This window comes from Lepidochelys kempii, chromosome 5, assembly GCF_965140285.1.
Source record: "Lepidochelys kempii isolate rLepKem1 chromosome 5, rLepKem1.hap1, whole genome shotgun sequence".
Classification (NCBI taxonomy): Eukaryota; Metazoa; Chordata; order Testudines; family Cheloniidae; genus Lepidochelys; species Lepidochelys kempii.
The window spans coordinates 73,422,156-73,440,359 of NC_136384.1; the positions used below are offsets into that span (position 1 = coordinate 73,422,156).

Below are 18,204 nucleotides of genomic sequence, written 5' to 3' on the forward strand. Positions count from 1 at the left end.
CAATGGAAGGAGGCATGTCTACAAATAAAGGGAGAAAGACATTTAGCCCTGAGAAGGTAGGCATGTCTATACAGGTATACTGAGGTCACAAGGGAATGCTTGAGTTAAATTCCCTCTCTTCCTAGATAGGTCAAGAAAGGGGAGCTCCCTTAGGTAAGTCCAACCAAAGCTTGAATCCTCTAGGGAGTCGGAATAGAAGATGGTGTCTCAAAATAAAAGGACATATAGATGACCTTGATACACAGGGACCTATATATGGAAAGGAGGCCTAATACTAGGGTTATCTGCTAGGGTTTTGCATGGGGCTCATGCTATAGCCTTAGCTGAGCATTAGCTACTATTGCAGAGCCACTGGAGGTGCTGAGCTTCTGTGAGGGAGAAAAAGAGAGGAAATCAGTCGTGTACTGGGTCAGAGGACTTGAGAGAGGTGGAGGTTAAAGGTGGCCAGGGTGGGGCATGTGACTTCCTCCATTTGCAAGGAAAAGTGAGAAAAGACTCAGAGCAAAAAGAAAGCTTAGGTAGAGGAAAAAGACTTCAGTAGAGTAAGACCCTACATGAAGCTGTTGTGGAAAACAACCTCTGCAAGCAGTTTGTAGCAACTGGGATTGCTGCAAGCCTAATCCAACTCTCAGAAAAGTCAATGGGATCCGTCTATTGATATCAATGGCAGTTAGATCACATCCTAAGTGAGGCTCCCAGGTTAAATGGGGTGGGGGAAGGTAAGTCACCACAAAAAGGAGGAGGAAAGAGAGAGAGGTTGTACTAATCTACCATATTGACAGGTGTGGAGTAATGGAGAAAAAGGAAGAGTTTGCTACTTACCTTTTAGACCTACTGTAAACTGTTGACAATTCTCTCCCTTGGGGCTGACTTCAACAGAAGTTTTGGGTATTTAAACTGATCCCTAAGGTCTGATGCCTTTCCAAGGTAGCGAGGAAGGCCCAGATCCACAAAAGGACTTAGGGTCTGAGACACTAACACACATCTTCTGGCTGGAGCACAGGTGAACTATGGTGGTAGTGTGGGGGAGGTAAAATGGCAGGGAGGACTCACATGGGAGGGGTAGAGAAGGCTTGGGTGGAAGAGAAGGAGCTTTAGCTGAGCAACAAGTAGCTTCAGTTCCACTTTACCCTTGGTCCAAGGTTTCAGGTTGCCAGTTCCCTCTGGAACAGAGAGTCTTGCCAGCCCCGGCCTCTCTGGAATCTTTCCCACAGCATGATTCTTAGACTCACTCCTCTTGGTTAAAGGATTCCACAGCCTTCCTTCCTGGGGCTGTGCGGTGACTCAAACAGGCTTCCCCAGCCCTCCAACTTCTGCTCTGTTCTTGTTCCCATCCCAGACAGCCTCTGTCCTGACTGTATGCTCCTCTATAATTCTCCTCTCCAGGCAGTTACCTAACAGCTGGGTTTTATTGTTTAAAGGCAGTAGCTACCTGATTAAACAATTCCCCAAGCTAAGCCTCAGCCCTGCTGTCCCTTAAAAGGGGACAAATGACCCTGCTAGGAGTTTACCACTACCAACAAGATCAGGTACCACACCCTGGTGTGTGTAATTTCTTGGCTTAACCAACAAAGGAAACAGAGGAAAGGTGGAAAGCAAATCCTCAAATAGGGCTTATAATTGAGAAGTTGCACAGTGTTGCCTCATTCTAGGTGGAGTAATGTAACATGATGTAATGGTGTTTAATGGAAGATTGAACAAAACCAAATGTGGATTGTCCTTTGTATATGCCTCACGCAGGCATCTCCCATTAACACTGAATAGTGTGCATCTGAAGAGGGACTATACTCTGGAAAAGGATATATTGCAAGTAACTTGATTTATCATGCCACTAAAGAGCACCTACAGGTGCATCCAATTCAGTAATATGCAAAGTCCTAAATAAGGATGTTACCCCTTTGCCACTGGTATTCAAAGCACGAGTACTAAGGGAGGGCTCTTGGAACAAGTGCCAGCATGAATTAGCTGACTCAGGCTTGTGCTCTACCTTATCAGCCCAGTTTTCTCCATAGTGAGAAAGAGGCTAAATATATTTATATATAGGATGGAACAGCAGTGGCGCTTCACACTCCATAATTCACTGCTTCGTTTGGTTATTTGGATAAATATATCTAGGCACGTTAAGAGCTCATGCTTATTTCTTGAGCTGGTCTTGCACAAGTGGTTCTTATCTTCATTTATTGAAAAACTTTATTTAGAAAGCACTGATGATGCCTGTGTATTTTTTTTAGTAGGACTCTCTTTCATTCCATCACTTTTTTGTAGAGTAAAATTATTAAGATTTATTCCAGAGTAGCAGCCGTGTTAGTCTGTATCCGCAAAAAGAAAAGGAGTACTCGTGGCACCTTAGAGACTAACCAATTTATGTGAGCATAAGCTTTTGTGAGCTACAGCTCACTTCATCGGATGCTTATGCACAAATAAATAGATTAAGATTTAGTTTTACTCCCTTACAACCTTTTTAAATGACATTACTATATGTTACGCTCAAAGATATACCCCCATTCTCTCTGAGGCATGAGGGAGAGAGATCTGGTTTTGTATGGACAACTTTGAGAGGGCCTCATTGCTCACTGGGCGACTGACACCTTCTTAAATCAAGGGATGCAAACAAATAGGGACCAAACAGTTTCCTCTCAAGTGCAGAGGCAGAGACAAAAGCACTGTTTTTAAACTGGAGTAGGAAGAGATATTGCATATGGGTAGGGGTTCTCAGACTGGAGGTTGAGACCCTCAGGGGATCATCAGGTTATTATGTGGGGGGTCACGAGCTGTCAGCCTCCACCCCAAACCCCACTTTATAACATTATAAATACTGGTGGCAAATTAAAACCACTTTTTAAAATATATTTAACAGGGGGTTTCACTCAGAGGCTCGCTCTGTGAAAGAGGTCATCAGTACAAAAGTTTGAGAAGCACTGAATTAGGGCTTGTCTACACTGGCAACGTTAAAGCACTGCCACAGCAGTGTAGTTGCATCACAGCACTCTTAAAAAAACCCCACCCCCATAAGGGTACAGCTCCCAGCGCTGGTGCACTGTCCATATGGTCACGTTACCGCGCTGAAACTTGCAGCACTCAGTGGGATGTTCTTGCACACCCCTGAGCGAGAAAGTTGCAGCGCTGTAAAGTACCAGTGTAGACAAGCCCTTTAGATTCTCACACTTCTGTCTTAAGGATTCTATCTAGCAGCGTAGAAAAGGGAGGGAGGAAGGGGTTAAGAATTCTATAAGGACAGTCTGTCAAACTAGATAGGCCAGCGAAAACAAACGAATCCCTTCATACTCAGTTGGACTTGCCTAGTGCAATGTTTATGGTTGGTAATAAAAAGACACAAAAAAGCCTTATTGCAGTGCCAAGGAACTAGAAATGTTCCTCAGGCCACGCCAAAGCCACTTCTCTCAATTTGCACTGAAGTCTCACATTGAGTTTTCTCATACAGATAAACATTTATAGTAGTGTTTTCCTAAATCTTAAAAGTAAGATTTAATTAAAAATCCAGCTCCAGTCAGAGACCACAAAGTCTTTAACTATGCCCCTCAAATTATGTGCTTCCAGGAAGTATCTGCAAGATCTACCTCAACTCAAGTGACTCTCAGAGAATGCTTACTTGTCTCACAGTTGCTCTCCCCCGCACCACCATCATTTATTTTAAATAGCATTTCTCATATTCAAGGTGCATCACTCAAGGCACTTTACACAAAAAGTTATAATGTATTAGTGCAGTCACTATACAAACAAGAGCACCATTTCCGCCTTTAACAGAATACAGTGTTTTGAACTTGGGTTGGCTAAATCTGGACTGCCCCCATACCTCTTTGAAAAGGTATATGGGATCATTTACTTGCACAGATGAAAGGTTGGGAAGACAGACTGTTCTTTAGTCTCTGTAGAGAGCAACGCTAAAGGCCAAGCAACTCATAAAAGTCAGCACTGCGTATGAACCCAACTCTGTGGATGAAACATGAACCAAGCCCTTCTGCCTCAGAAGTGAGAATCCAGCTGAGCCATATTGACATTTATTTGTTCACAGTTCACTAATTTGTTATATCGTAAACTTAACCATAGCTCTCAGTATGCAAAAAAAAAAAAAAGTAGTGACCAATGCAGAAAACCCACCGCTACAAAATAGGAGAATCTTGGAAGTTGTGAAAGCAACAAATTCCATGTTTTAAGAAGTTTCATATAACTTCATTTTCATGGTGCAGCATAGGTGAAGTCAATAATTATCAGAAACCGTTAAATCACAGCCGTTCCAGATAAAGTGGCATTAACTCTAAAATAGATTAATCTACTCTGAGAACCAAGGAGAAGAATGCCATAAGCATTTATCTCATTTTATATGTGTAACACCAACAGATTCCAATTGTCTGCGGGCAGGATTGCACCAGGGACCTCTGGAGCTTAGTGCATGAACCTCTACTGCATGAGCTAAAAGCTAACCAGCTGTTAGCTAAGGCTGTAAAGCAGACTCTCTCTCTCTAAGTGGTCTCAGTGCCACGAGATGGGACAGGACACCACACCCAGAAGGTGTGTGGGTTATATATCACACTTCAAAATATCTGTGCATAACTGAATAGACTTTTCTTACACTAAGAACATGAATTTTTCCCCATCTAAAAACCAACATTCAGCTACTGTAAGCCCTGGTCTACACTAGGACTTTAGGTCGAATTTAGCAGCGTTAAATCGATTTAAACCTGCACCCGTCCACACAATGAAGCCCTTTATTTTGACTTAAAGGGCTCTTAAAATCGATTTCCTTACTCCACCCCTGACAAGTGGATTAGCGCTTAAATCGACGTTGCCGGCTCGAATTTGGGGTACTGTGGACACAATTCGATGGTATTGGCCTCCGGGAGCTATCCCAGAGTGCTCCATTCTGACCGCTCTGGACAGCGCTCTCAACTCAGATGCACTGGCCAGGTAGACAGGAAAAGAACCGCGAACTTTTGAATCTCATTTCCTGTTTGGCCAGCGTGGCTTCAGGGAGCTAAAATCAACAAAGGGGGTGGCTTTACATCAAGGAGTATTTCAGGCAGGACTTCACGGAGGGTTCCAATAAGAAATGGTGCACCTAAGTTATTGTCCTTATTGGAACAAGAAGGTTAGCCTGGCCTCTGATTGATACATGGCTAGATTTACCTCGCTGCACCTTCTCTGTAAGTGACTGCAGTGTGATCTAGAAGAATGAGTCCCCTAGACAGGGGAGGGGGGGAAGCAAATGAGTACAAAACAAATCTGGTCTATTTCTTCTTTTGATCCACTCCATCTATCTTTTACATCTTTGGCTGGCAGCAGACGGTGCAGAAGGACTGCATGCCATCCACATCTCATGGCTGCTCGGCAGAAGATGGTACAGTACGACTGCTAGCAGTCCGTATCGCCTGCCCGCTCACCATAAGACGGTTCAATAGGACTGACTGCAGGACTAAAGAGAATGACCTGCTCAAGTCACTCCAAATTTAGTCCCTGCGCCCATGTCTGCCCAGGCGCTCCTGATCAACCTCACAGAGGCGACCAGGAGCACCTCAGACATGACGATGACGGCTACCAGTCGTACTGTACTGTCTGCTGCCACAAGGCAAGGGGTTGCTGCTACTGTGTAGCAATGCCGTACCGCGTCTGCCAGCACCCAGGAGACATAGGGTGACGGTTACCTGAGCGGGCTCCATGCTTGCCGTGGTATGGCGTCTGCACAGGTAACTCAGGAAAAAAGGCGCGAAATGATTGTCTGCCCTTGCTTTCACGGGGGGAGGGAGGGAACGGGGGCCTGACGATATGTACCCAGAACCACCCGCGACAATGTTTTAGCCCCATCAGGCATTGGGATCTCAACCCAGAATTCCAATGGGCAGCGGAGACTGCGGGAACTGTGGGATAGCTACCCACAGTGCAACGCTCCGGAAGTCGACGCTTGCCTCGGTACTGTGGAAGCGCTCCGCCGAGTTAATGCACTTAATGCACTTAGAGCATTTTCTGTGGGGACACACACACTCGAATATATAAAACCGATTTCTAAAAAACCGACTTCTATAAATTCGACCTAATTTCGTAGTGTAGACATACCCTAAGAAATTACCACATCTTAACAGCAAAATGCTTAAGAACTAGAATGTAATAATGTGAATCACCCAACTACATTACTTTTCAGTTTTTATTTTAAAAAAGCAAAACCAAAGTGAAGTTACATTTACACTTAAGAACAAGAAGGTCTTGTTCAAATATATTCTGGTTAAAGCTTTCGATGTTTAAGAAAAGCATCTTCCATGATTTACGCCTATACTGTATAGAACTTTGCAGACCACAGTAGTCACCAACAGTTTTGTTTGTTTAGCAGCTATATTGCATAATGATCCAAACATACCACACAATTCTTAGCTTTGTCTACATTGTAAAGTGCTATTTTGTAGCAAGAAATTAGTTTCAAAATATTTGGATAGGCAAGTGTCACTGAACTGTGTTTTTAGAAGATGACACTTTTTCAATTATTGTGAAAAATGGAAAACGGTTTGCCTCTGTACAGTCAAGGTAGTATGTTTTCTGTTTAATACATTGAAGGAGCAAGCACCATTTATTACTGTATTAAAGTGTCCAAAGTATTCAAGTAATTCCCAGTGCAAAACAATTTTTAATTCAAATAATGAGGAGATGCATATAATAGCAATGTCAGAAGCTGGATCATAGTTCAGTTGACAGGCATATTGGTCTTTTATAGTAGTCTATTTATTAGTCACTATCTAATAAGTAAGTTCTGGCATATGTGGCAAATCTCAAATAAAACTAACATTACCTTGCATTCATTTAGGTTTATGATCCAGAATGATTAATACCCTCAATCTTGGATAAAAATAAAAACACTGATTTTCAGGTTCCATTTAAGTATTTACTTAAATACTATATACTTAATAAATGTACTTCACATATTTACTCTTTACATCCATCAAGACAGACAATCACAACCAAACAAGAACAGTGAGTTATTAAATATCTTATATTTCAGGAATATTTTCAATTTTAGAGATGCATGTTTCTTATGAGCTATGGTAACAGTGCAGATATTTACACCATTTTTGCACAAACTGCTTTCAAACATACAAACACTGCAACGTTAAAAAATTTTAATACAACAACAAGCAAATGTTTGAGCTAAACAGACACATTAAGGCAAAGAAAGAATGTCTCAAATGTGATCAGTGCATTTTTCTAACACATTCTTACCAAAAACAATCCTTTATTGAAGACAACATTAACTTACAAAACATGTATTAACAGAAAGACCTGATTTTTTAATTAAAAAGTTGTTTATGTATTTTATCATTTGTGCCAGTTCGTTTTTTTCCCAGCAAAAGACCAGGAGCCATTATTTTACATGCAGATAACTGAGCTTCATAGACATTGAAGACCAATGTTTCAAGACAAATTGCACTTTTAAAAATATACTTTATACAGTCCATACTAAAAACCTGGGATAGTAAGGGATATTTAAGAACCTCATTATTTACCACTTGTACAGTTATCCACCAGTTTCTGGAAGTCATAATTTTAGCTTATAGTCAATCTAAATGTATATCAGATACAATAATTACCCCCCCACACACACCCACACCAAATATAACCTATTTAGTGCAGTTTTGATTTCCTACTGCTTTGCATTTTCTATTGGTGCTAACATTATTTAGCACAGAAAAATCCACCGCACTGGTGCTCATGAGTCAGTTACAAAAATGCTTGACCACTCAAATTCATTCAGACAAGCTTCTTTTAAAATAAAAGGACGCATAAAAGATAATCACAATAAATGCACTATTATGTGGGCCCTGACTCCATTAAAAAAAACAAAAGTGAAACCAGCAGAGCCAGCTAAGTAAGGATATAAATTATATAACCAACAGGTTTCCAGCTCGTGAAAGACAATTAGGTTGCTAATCAAACTCTGAGGAGCAAGTTTCACCACACAATCAAAGAAAGGCAGGAGGGCGACTGGAAGAATGTCCTTATGGCCAATATAAGTTGGTAAAAAGGCGGAAGAGGTTGGCCAACAATTTTTGTTTCTATGATTAAAAAATGACCCAAAAGCATGAGTGCAGCAAAAGCACTTAGGAGATATGATGTAATTAATCAAGACTTAATGCTAAGGCAGATCCTTCTGCTCACATTTTTCATCTCAAAAACAGTACCAGTAGATATTTGCACTATATATCATCTTGGTATTCCAAATACTTTGCTGTGATGGCTTCCTCAAGATGAATTCCTGCACTCCCCATTAATGCAAAGGCTGGATACATTGTACTAGAGCAGTCTACCTGGCGCTCATAGAGGCATTTCATGTGGTCTGCATCATAGAATCCAACTTTGCCTCTGTCACAGTCAAGGCAGATTCCTATACAAGATGGCATTGGAAGAATTCTATTTGCAGAATCTTTGGGAGCAGTAGGTGCCTTGGGAATAAAGAATTTATTCATGCCTAAAGTAATCAATGTGAAAGGCTGTGATGAGTCAAAGCAGGTATCTTCACTCCCACTGTCATGACCGCTGTCTTGTTCATATCTAGAATCAAAGAGCACAATTTTCTCAATGAACAAATCAAAGTCAGAATGCTTTCAGTTATTTTAAACTGAAGTATTTTATAAGCAGATAATGCTGTATTTAACTTCTGGCTCTGCAACAGAGGCTCATAAAATGGATGTCCAATCTCAAACTGTTTTATGAGCATTGGGAGGAAAACTTTTGAATTTGAACTTCCTCACATGGTGCACACTGCTCAGCATTCATACCAAACAATTCTGCTAGTCCTTCACTGACTCAGAGATTGGTTAGGGGTTTTCTGATTTTTGGCTTTTATAGAAGATTGATGGAGCAAGTCTCATCGGGCTGAAGGGGTCTTGCCAGAGTTGACAACTCAGAACTGGTGCATCTTATCGAAATTAGGCATTCTATTTTAAAGAGTTCCACATAGAGCTCATCAGTATATAGTCTCTGACCTCACCTGAATGTTAGTGAATTTAGTTTCACAAGAACTTTGTGAGGTAAAGTAGTACTATCCTTTTGGCGCAGCAAAAGAAACTGGTACCAGTGTCATGAATTGATCAAGGTTGCAGACAATCTGTTGCAGAGCCAGAAGTTAGATCCAGAGCTCCTGATTCCCAATCCTTTCCTTGTCCACAAGACCATTTGGAAATCTGTCCAGGTAGCATGGTTGCAAGATATATTGCACAAACCTCCTGCAGTGCTCTGGTTCGTACAGCATTATCTGTGAAGTTTTGATTCCTGGAGGGACCAGAGTGCCCTGAATGTATAACACTTCTTCACATGGATTCTCCATCTCACGGTAGATGCATCCATGATTATTACAGTTGTGACTGAATATATTTGGAAGTCCTTCATTTGTACTTTGCCCCTTGACTGCTACCAAGCCAGAAAATCTTACTCCAGTGCAGTGCTATGCCTGCAATCAGTGGGATGGTGAGGTCCACTAAAGTAGACTATTAAAAAAAAAAAAAGTCACGGGCATTATTACAGTGTCTATTCCACGACCTAACAGGCCCACTGAACTCTGGGGAAGCCTTCTTACCACAGCCTATGATATCCTGGACACTTGCAATATCTGAAAAGTCATGGAAAGCTATGTAAGGTGAGACACCTATATACTTCAATTGTCTCCAGGGGACAAACTAGGGTTTTGGATAATTTAGACACCAATATTAATTGCTAGCTTCTCAGGAAGTCAAGTAATTTTTTTTTTTTTAAATCAGAGGTTCCCTAGATTGTTTCCCCATCTCTTCTTTCACCCCTCCACCCCCACACACAATTGCTGAAGCTAACCTAATTGGAACCAATTAGAGGTAAGGTCAACTCTTAATTCTACCAAATGGAAAGATGTCCCTTTAATTTATTTAAAAAGATTCACTCATTTTAAAAAAATGTTATACAAAGATCTACCACATTTACCTTGGGCTGGTTACATCACGGGGATTATGGAGCCATTCTTGTAGTTTAGTGTTAGATGCAACTCCCACTTTCACCAAGTATGAATAAGATTCCACATGAAAAGCCCAAAAGTGCTTCCCTTTTGTGATTCCAGTGTCTCCAATGACGTAGTCCAGAGTTGTGTAACACCCCACTTGGATACGTTCAGCCCCTAGCAGCAAAGGAAATCCAGCCCTACTTTCCACAGAGGTTCTCCTTGGATTCAGCATGAGACGTTCACTGTTGTAGCCACATTTATCATCAAAAAGAAAGCTAAAGACTAAAAAAAACAAAACACAAAAAATTCACACTAGGTCAATATTTTACCATGAGTTTTTTTTGTACTTATCTTACAATTTTTCTAAGATGCGCTAACATAAGAGATAAACTACTGGTAGTGCAATACAAGACAGAGTAAAACTCTTATAGCTGACTGCCAACTAGTCTCAACCTTAATTCATGAATAAATGCAATACTTATTTATTCATTCACATGCACCACAAGGATGACAGCAGGTTGTAAATTTAAAATTTACTTGAAAATGGGCATAGGTTAAAGAGAAACTGGAGGCATTGTATATTGATTCAGTTGTCTATGGATTAACTGAAACTTGGTATACCTGGAGCTGGAGGTGTGTGTAAAATAACTTCCCTGCTCCAGGGGCTACAGATAGATCCTTTATATCCTCTGACTCTAAAGGCATAGCTGCTGTTATTTTCAAGGTCAGAGATGACTTTACTCTTGCTGCAGGCTTCAATCTCTTGCCATGTTGCATTCTCCTCTTCTCTATTAAGTTTACGGTATTCAAGGATATAGGTATCAGCTGAATCTTCCTTCACTAGATGTTCCCAACAGATCAAAGCTTTATTATACATTCTGCTCCTCTCCTCATTGATCTCTGGTACATCTAGACCTGAAATAGCCATAAGATACAAGAAAAAAAAAATTCTGTACGTAAACAGCAATTAGTATTAGTTTTACATATCACTGGTGTACAAATGGCTTATGAAGTAATGGAAAGTTCTTCCTCCCATGGTGAAAGACATGTTCTCTGTACTCATTTTGAAAGTTTCCAGTATTCCTTTTCCATATATTTAAAATGTCAAGAAACTACAGAAAGTTTAAAAAAAAAAATCTATGTATGTTGTGCAAGGCACAAAAACTTCTAGTTAGACCAAGTATTATTGCCAGTCTAAAAGATATTTCTAACCATCAAAGAACAATCCTGGTATAAGTGCATTAGCAAACAGCTACTGAAATAGTTTTTGGTATCAATACCTCTAAACACAAATGTCAATTATTGTGGTTACTTGTAAAGTAGTTCTATGTGCCAGGTTACATTACATTTCTATGTATCTCATTTTTACCCAAAACTGAAGTTTGCTATGCACACTCTCTAATAATACTTTTCCATTTTCTGTGTTATGACGATTCTAAGTCTTAACATGCAGTGAGTTCCACTCATGCTCTCAGGCCTAGTCTATGCTTAAAAATTAGACCCAAGCTATGTCAGTCAGGACTGTGAAAAATTTTGCACCCAGGGCATCATAGTTAAGGCTAAGATTTTGTTATGGTTATTTTTAGTAAAAGTCACGGACAAGTCACGGGCAATAAACAAAAATTCATGGAGCCCGTGACCCTGTCCCTGACCTTACTAAAAAATAACTGGAGCAGGGCTAAAGGGGGGAGGAATGGAATCAGGGAGGTGAGGGTGGTGGGGAGAACCAACAGGGGGCACAGCCCCGGCTCCAGTGGCTGCAGCAGGTGACGCACAGCCCCTGCCCCAAATCTGGCCGCAGCTGCAGGACAGGAGTGCATAGCCCTGGCTGCAGCCCCCGCCAAGCTCTGGAGGCAGCCATGGGAAGGATACATAGCCCCTGCGGCAGCTGCAGGGCTGACACGCAGCAGAGGTTGCACAGTCCCCGCTCCAGAGTTGGCCACAGCTGTGGAACAGGGGTGCACGGCCACACCTGCAGCCCCTACCAAGCCCCGGGTGGGGTGGAGGGGAGGAGAAGAGGAGAGACACTATGTGAGACAGCCCTGGAACATGTGAGGGGGGGTGCATGGTCCCCGCTGCAGCCCCTGACAGAAGCCACGGGACTAGGATGCAGCCGGGGGACTGGGGTGGAGCGCAGCCATGGGGACCACACAGCTCCTGCTATGGAGCTGGCTGCATCTCCTAAACAGGGCTCACAGCCTGCCTGCAGCTCCCCCCAAAGCCACGGGGCAGGGGCTACAGGGTACTGGTTCCAGCCATCCAGCCCCAGTTGCAGGGTGGGGCCACACAGTCCTGCCGCCAGCTCTGACTTCAGCTGCTGATAGCTGAAGTGGAAGAAGTCACAGAGTCCATGACCTCCTTGACTAAATCACAGCCTTAATCAGCGTTAGGAGGGCCTAAATTCCTGGTGTAGACGCAGCTAGGTCAATAGGAGGATTCTTCCGTGACATAGGAACTGCTTCGCAAAGGAGGTAGCTTAACTACATTGATGCAAAAACCCCTTCCATTGGTCTAGGAAGCATCTACACTATGGTGGCACAGCTGCAGCACCACAGGCGTGCTGCTATGGCAGTCACACCCTTCGTAAACATGGAGCTACGAGACTGAGAAGCTTGACGTTTCAGAACATATTGTTGGGAGTGCAGAAATCTGTCTTCGTAAAAAGCTTTTTTCTGCTGGAAAACAGCTTTTGGGAGGCGCCTCAAGGAACTCTGCAGCCATGGTCTGAAGAGCTTGGGAATCCTACCTAAGCCTAGCCTCCCGTCAGAGCTAGCCCACCACCAGGGTCACAACTCAGGAGAGAGGTAATAAAAACAACCCCCTTTATTGAACTTACCACTGGAGTAAAAGGACAAATCTCCAAGAACCTCTTCTTGCTTTGTTATATCCACCACATAGTCTTCAAAAGAAGTTTGAGCTGCTGGCCTGAAACTCTTCAGAGATTCAGTAGCTTTTTGAATTCTGAAATGGCAGGGAGGGAGAAGGGAGAGAAAAGATACATAGATATATAATTTAGCAAAGTAGGGCTACATTTACAAGGGGCGGGGGCGGAAAATGAGACTTTGGGTATGTCTACACAGCCAAAAAGGTCCTGTGGCAAAGAGTCTGAGAACTTGGGTCAACAGGTTCATGCTATGGGGCAAAAAAATAGCAGCACAGACTTTCCTGCTTAGGCTGGAGGTGGGCTTGGAGACCCTTCCCTCTCACTGGGTTTCAGAGCCTGGATCCCAGCCCGAGTAGGAATGCCCACACTGCTATTTTTAGCCCTATGGGCAGGAGTCCAAGTCTGTAGACCCATACTCTGGGACTCACTGTTACAGGTCTTCTTTGGTTTTGCAGTGTAGACATACTCTTAGGCTCCGAGCACAGCATAACCTAACTTTTAGGCTTCCTAATAGGCACCTAGAGGAATTCACTAACCCAGACTCCCTATACAATATATGGGGACAGTTAGGTGCCTAAGAAGGGATTCAGAGAAGCCAGCATGCTAAGCAGGCAGCCACCTAAGCTAGCTGACAGCAAATGCTAAGGAGAAAGGTCTAAGCCCTGCCCCACAAAAGGGAGTTAGATGCCTAACTCCAGGCCAGATGCAGCATGTTTACCAGACTGGGCCTTTCAAGAAGGGATAGGCAGAGGAACACCGGGACTTAAGTGTGAGCTAGGTACCGAATTTTTCGGTACTGTCAAGATTTAGGTGGCTTTGCATTATACCCACCAGCAGAAACTTAGACACAATGGGAACTTAGGCACCTACAGAAGAGGGGTTTTGTGAATGCTAGTGGTGTCAAAATGTTGGTCTTAGGCACCTAACTTTTCTTTAAAGCACCTTCATCTCTCTCGTGAATCTGACCCGGAGTGTATCAAAAATAGTATTAAAATACAAAGCGTGAAGTCCTGCTGTCCTAGTCAAAACTCCCATTGACTTCAGTGGAGCCAGGATTTCACCCAAAAACTTCAAACACTGTACACCGTGACAGAGAAATCTAAAAAGGTAACAGATTAAAACTGATATTTCTGTTTACACATTTCAGTTTGTGTAAATATGCCTCCACAAAAGCAGCTTAAAGAACAAGATGAATATTCATTACCACTAATGGAGATCAGCTTTTAGGATCAAAGAGGTTAGAGGCAGAAGATACTTATTAGATCATCAAGTCTATCCCTTTGCAAATTCATGATATAGTCTCCCCGCCAACAGCGGGATATACATTCATCCAACAGTGTTCCTCTTTGTCGCTTTGCAAGGGATGAATTTCTGACTTTTCATCTCCATAAATTGTTTCCTATATTACGATGCAACTTAAGAATTGCCACCTCAGTAAGACTGAGCTCATTAAATTAACCTCTATACAATGAGCATCAGCTACATCCAAAATTTTATTTAACAAACAGCACTATCTTAATACACGTGAAAAATATGATAGAAATAAGACAAAACTTTTAAAACACTCTTTATAACGTAAGATAATTAAATACCTAACATGGAGCTGTTTTGCTGTTTGAACAAAGCAAGATTGGTCTGTTTCTTTAAGTACTTCTTGAGCATATCCCACAAGACCATTGTTTTCCAGAAGTCCTTGATATTCTTCCATTTGGGTTTGGAGTTTCTCTAGTCTTAAATTCTTGGACGTCTCAATTGCCCTCAGAGCAGCTGATCTCCTCTCTTCCAAAACATCAAACAGCGTGTCAAAGTTATTAGATGCTTCTTCTTTAGCTCTTTCACCATTGCACTATTACAAAATACAAAGTGCATTTAAAAAACAAAAGAACTCATTCTGTAGTACTGTGAAATCTTATGGGAAGCAATAGGATGTTTTATGAAAAATTTTCAGAACAGCATTGCAAAGTTCTACTCATTCACGGCAAATAATTTTTGATAGGCAAAACAGACGTCAGTATTTTCATCAAAAAGAAAAGGAGTACTTGTGGCACCTTAGAGACTAACCAATTTATTTGCGCATAAGCTTTCGTGAGCTACGGCTTACTTCATTGGATGCACATGCTTATGCGCAAATAAATTGGTTAGTCTCTAAGGTGCCACAAGTACTCCTTTTCTTTTTGCGAATACAGACTAACACGGCTGTTACTCTGAAACCAGTACTTTCATCATCAACATAAAGAGCAACAGAGTAGATTTTGTGCCTGAGTTGGGAAATTGTCATGGCAATTTCACAACTCTAATGTAGTTCGATGAGTAGACAGGAAAATGCTTCTCTGCTCATCCATTGCAAACCCTTGAACCAATGCAAGGCATTTCTCCACCTACATCATCCCACAATGATTTAAACTGATTTGTGAACAACTTTTGTGATGGCAGCTCAACAAATGCACTTGAGAATGGAATAATTTAAGCCCTGGAGAACACTAAGAAGTTTCCTTAGAGCTAATATTCACATATATTCCCCATGTGAATGGAGAGTTATTTCTATTATATGAGAGTAGAAACATGATTTTTTAAAAATTTCCTGGTGTCAGCGGCTCTTTAAGCTTATATATTTCCCCAAGACAGACACTAAAGCTGGATTTCCTAAAATATGGTAAGTGAAAACTCCTGGACCTATTATATTTTCCATTCTCTCTGAAAACTCTCTCTGCTTATGTAATACCAGCTTCTTCTCAGCCCCTTATGTCTCATGTGTAAGCTTTGTTCCCAGCCTGAACTTCCTACTTTCTCATTCTGTTACTTCCTTAAATTTGATTTTGACTGTATTATAGTCTAACTAAAATTTAAGATGGAAGAGACCTATTAGATCAAGTTCCTTCTCTGCAGGACAGTCACTGAATATTATTTCTATTTAGCTGTAGAACATAGTACCTATAAATTTCTAGCTCAATGGGGACCCAATGCAGATTGGAACACATTCCCTGTCCTGAAAAATATATAGCATAAGGGGATGTTATCAGTGGTGAGTGGGAGCCAGTTCACACCGGTTTGCTAGAACCGGTTGCTAAATTTAGAAGCCCTTTTAGAACCAGTTGTTCCACGAGGGACAACTGGTTCTAAAAGGGCTTCTAAATTTAACCGGCCAGAAGCGGCGCCTTAGGCGCTGACTCCATGGGTGCTCCAGCCCTGGAGCACCCAAGGGGAAAATTTGGTGGGTGCAGAGCAGCCACTGGCAGCTCCCTGCCCCACCCCTGGCCCCAGCTCACCTCCACTCTGCCTCCTCCCCTGAACGTACCACCCCGCTCTGCTTCTCCGCCCCCCTAGGCTTCCCGCGAATCAGGGTGGGCTGAGAAGCAGGCGGCAGCTTCGCACTCAGGCCCAGGAGGCGGAGGTGAGCTGGGGGGGGGGGCACGAGGAGGGCCACCCGCACCACCCGCAGGTAACCCGGAGGGGCGGGGCATGCAGGGGAACCCCTAGCTACGCTCCCCTGCCCCTAGGAGCCAGAGGGACCTGCCGGATGCTTCCTAGGAGCTGCCCCAGGTAAGCACCTCCGGGACTCCCCACCTTGCCCCCTGGCAGGTCCCTCTGGCTCTTAGGGGCGGGATGGGCATCCACTACGGTGGCCCACGAGACACTCCTGCCTGGTTCTGGGGGCAGTCGTCCCGGGGGGGGCAGGGGTGGGCAACGACCCCCTCGTTGTTAAGATTTTGGCAACTCATCACTGGATGTGATCAGATATTAATTTAGTACTTTAACTCCAGCCAAGCAACTTTTGATTATTTTGTACAATGTCACTCACACTGTAACGTTCTACTTTGAAGCATCATCCCAATTTGCAGAACATATACAATTTGTATTTACAATGTAGATAGAATGTGACAGTCTAGAGAAAACACATAAGAGCACAACCTTTTTTTTGAGAGAGAGAAAGAGAATGAGAATGAATGTCTAACAACAAAATCTGACCAATAAGTTATTCCTACCTCTGTTTCTTTCATTAGAAGACCCAGTTCAGAAATTTGACCTTTCACCTGGCTCTCCTTACTAATGAGGTATTCTATGTCCTTTGAAAGTTTTTCCTGTAGAAATAGAATAGTAAGTTAGAGAAAACAGGATAATATACCTGTATTGGCAGTTTGTGCACGTAAGTCATCTACAAGACAGACATCCAATACTCAATTTGGGTTGTTCAGTTAAATTTACCTATTTACAGAAACCCAACAGCCAGCCATGGATTATATATAAGCAACAGATTACAGGAACGACAGGTCATTGATCAATTCTACCTGGTGATCTGTAGTCAGTGTCAGATGTTTCCAAAGAAGGTGAAAAATCTCTATAATGCACCTAAGTTCATGCTATACTGTACCATACACCATCGAAGGACATTTCTTCCCAACCTTAGAAATCAATTTTCTCATACCCTGAAGAGTGAGATTTAAGGTCTTGTGATAATTACTAATAAATTTATATTTCATTTATATAAATAAGATCTTAAAAACACTAAAGTAATTATGATTAGGGCTCGAAGAATTTGACTTTTTTATGTTATTTAGTAACTATCAACATTTAGTTTTAAGCATTTCTATTTTTATCTATTTAAATGTTCACAGTTGCAGGATATTCCTGGGGTGGAGGGAGTGTCATATAATAATTTAATTTCAGTAAACACTAAGATTCAAAAAGTTAAATTTTTAACTGTAAAATACAAACTGTCCTTAAATTAAACTCTAGTAAGTTTCCAAGGAGCATTTTTCATTCTTTGCCTACATGTAAATTGTGATCATCATCAATGGAAATTTGTGCATTGATTTGTGTACACGGTGAATTTTACTTTAACCAAAAGTTACCAATAAAAATCTTCCAAGACTAATTAAGATTGAGCTGTTTGGAGTTTCTGAATATTTTGCTTCTGTACCTCATTATTTTTCACCAGAACCAGAAAGTTGGAAATACTGCAAGGATAGTGTGGCATAAATAGCCAGTGCTGGACACTGAATGAAAAAAGAACCCTATCCTAGACCACGTAGCTCAGATAAATAACACTCCCACTTCCCTACCCCACAAAAAAGGAAAAAAAATATTTCAAGTTTGCTCTACAGTTCTACATATATGCAGAGTAGTTCAATTTTGATTTAATTTAACTTGTGGTTCTTTTAGGCTTCTAGAACCTGCTTCAGCTGTCAGACACATTTGCTTTTCACTATTTAAGAAACAATTTCATCATTTGAAATTCCATTTGCACCTTTGTTTTTTTTAGGTCAGTTCCTCCCCAAGTCATAAGACAAGAGACTGTTTTACCGGAATAGCTAGAGTGGGCTGAACTAAACTGGTCAGTAGTGCCATGTTCTTA

General features: G+C 41.8%; 1 protein-coding gene across 3 annotated transcripts in view; it reads right to left on the reverse strand.

The window, feature by feature from the left end:
- Positions 1–6,235: 6,235 nt before the first annotated feature.
- The window catches only part of TRIM36 (tripartite motif containing 36), a 51,426-nt gene continuing 39,457 nt past the window's right edge, over positions 6,236–18,204 (reverse strand). For all 3 annotated transcript variants that reach the window (XM_073344730.2, XM_073344731.2, XM_078852849.1), the window contains exons 5-10: positions 16,835–16,930; positions 14,444–14,697; positions 12,804–12,928; positions 10,589–10,882; positions 9,952–10,249; positions 6,236–8,550 (exon numbers count right to left, since the gene is read on the reverse strand). In XM_073344730.2, coding sequence (XP_073200831.2) covers positions 8,196–8,550; positions 9,952–10,249; positions 10,589–10,882; positions 12,804–12,928; positions 14,444–14,697; positions 16,835–16,930 — 1,422 coding nt within the window. In that variant the 3' untranslated portion in view covers positions 6,236–8,195. The remainder of the gene's footprint in view (positions 8,551–9,951; positions 10,250–10,588; positions 10,883–12,803; positions 12,929–14,443; positions 14,698–16,834; positions 16,931–18,204) is intronic.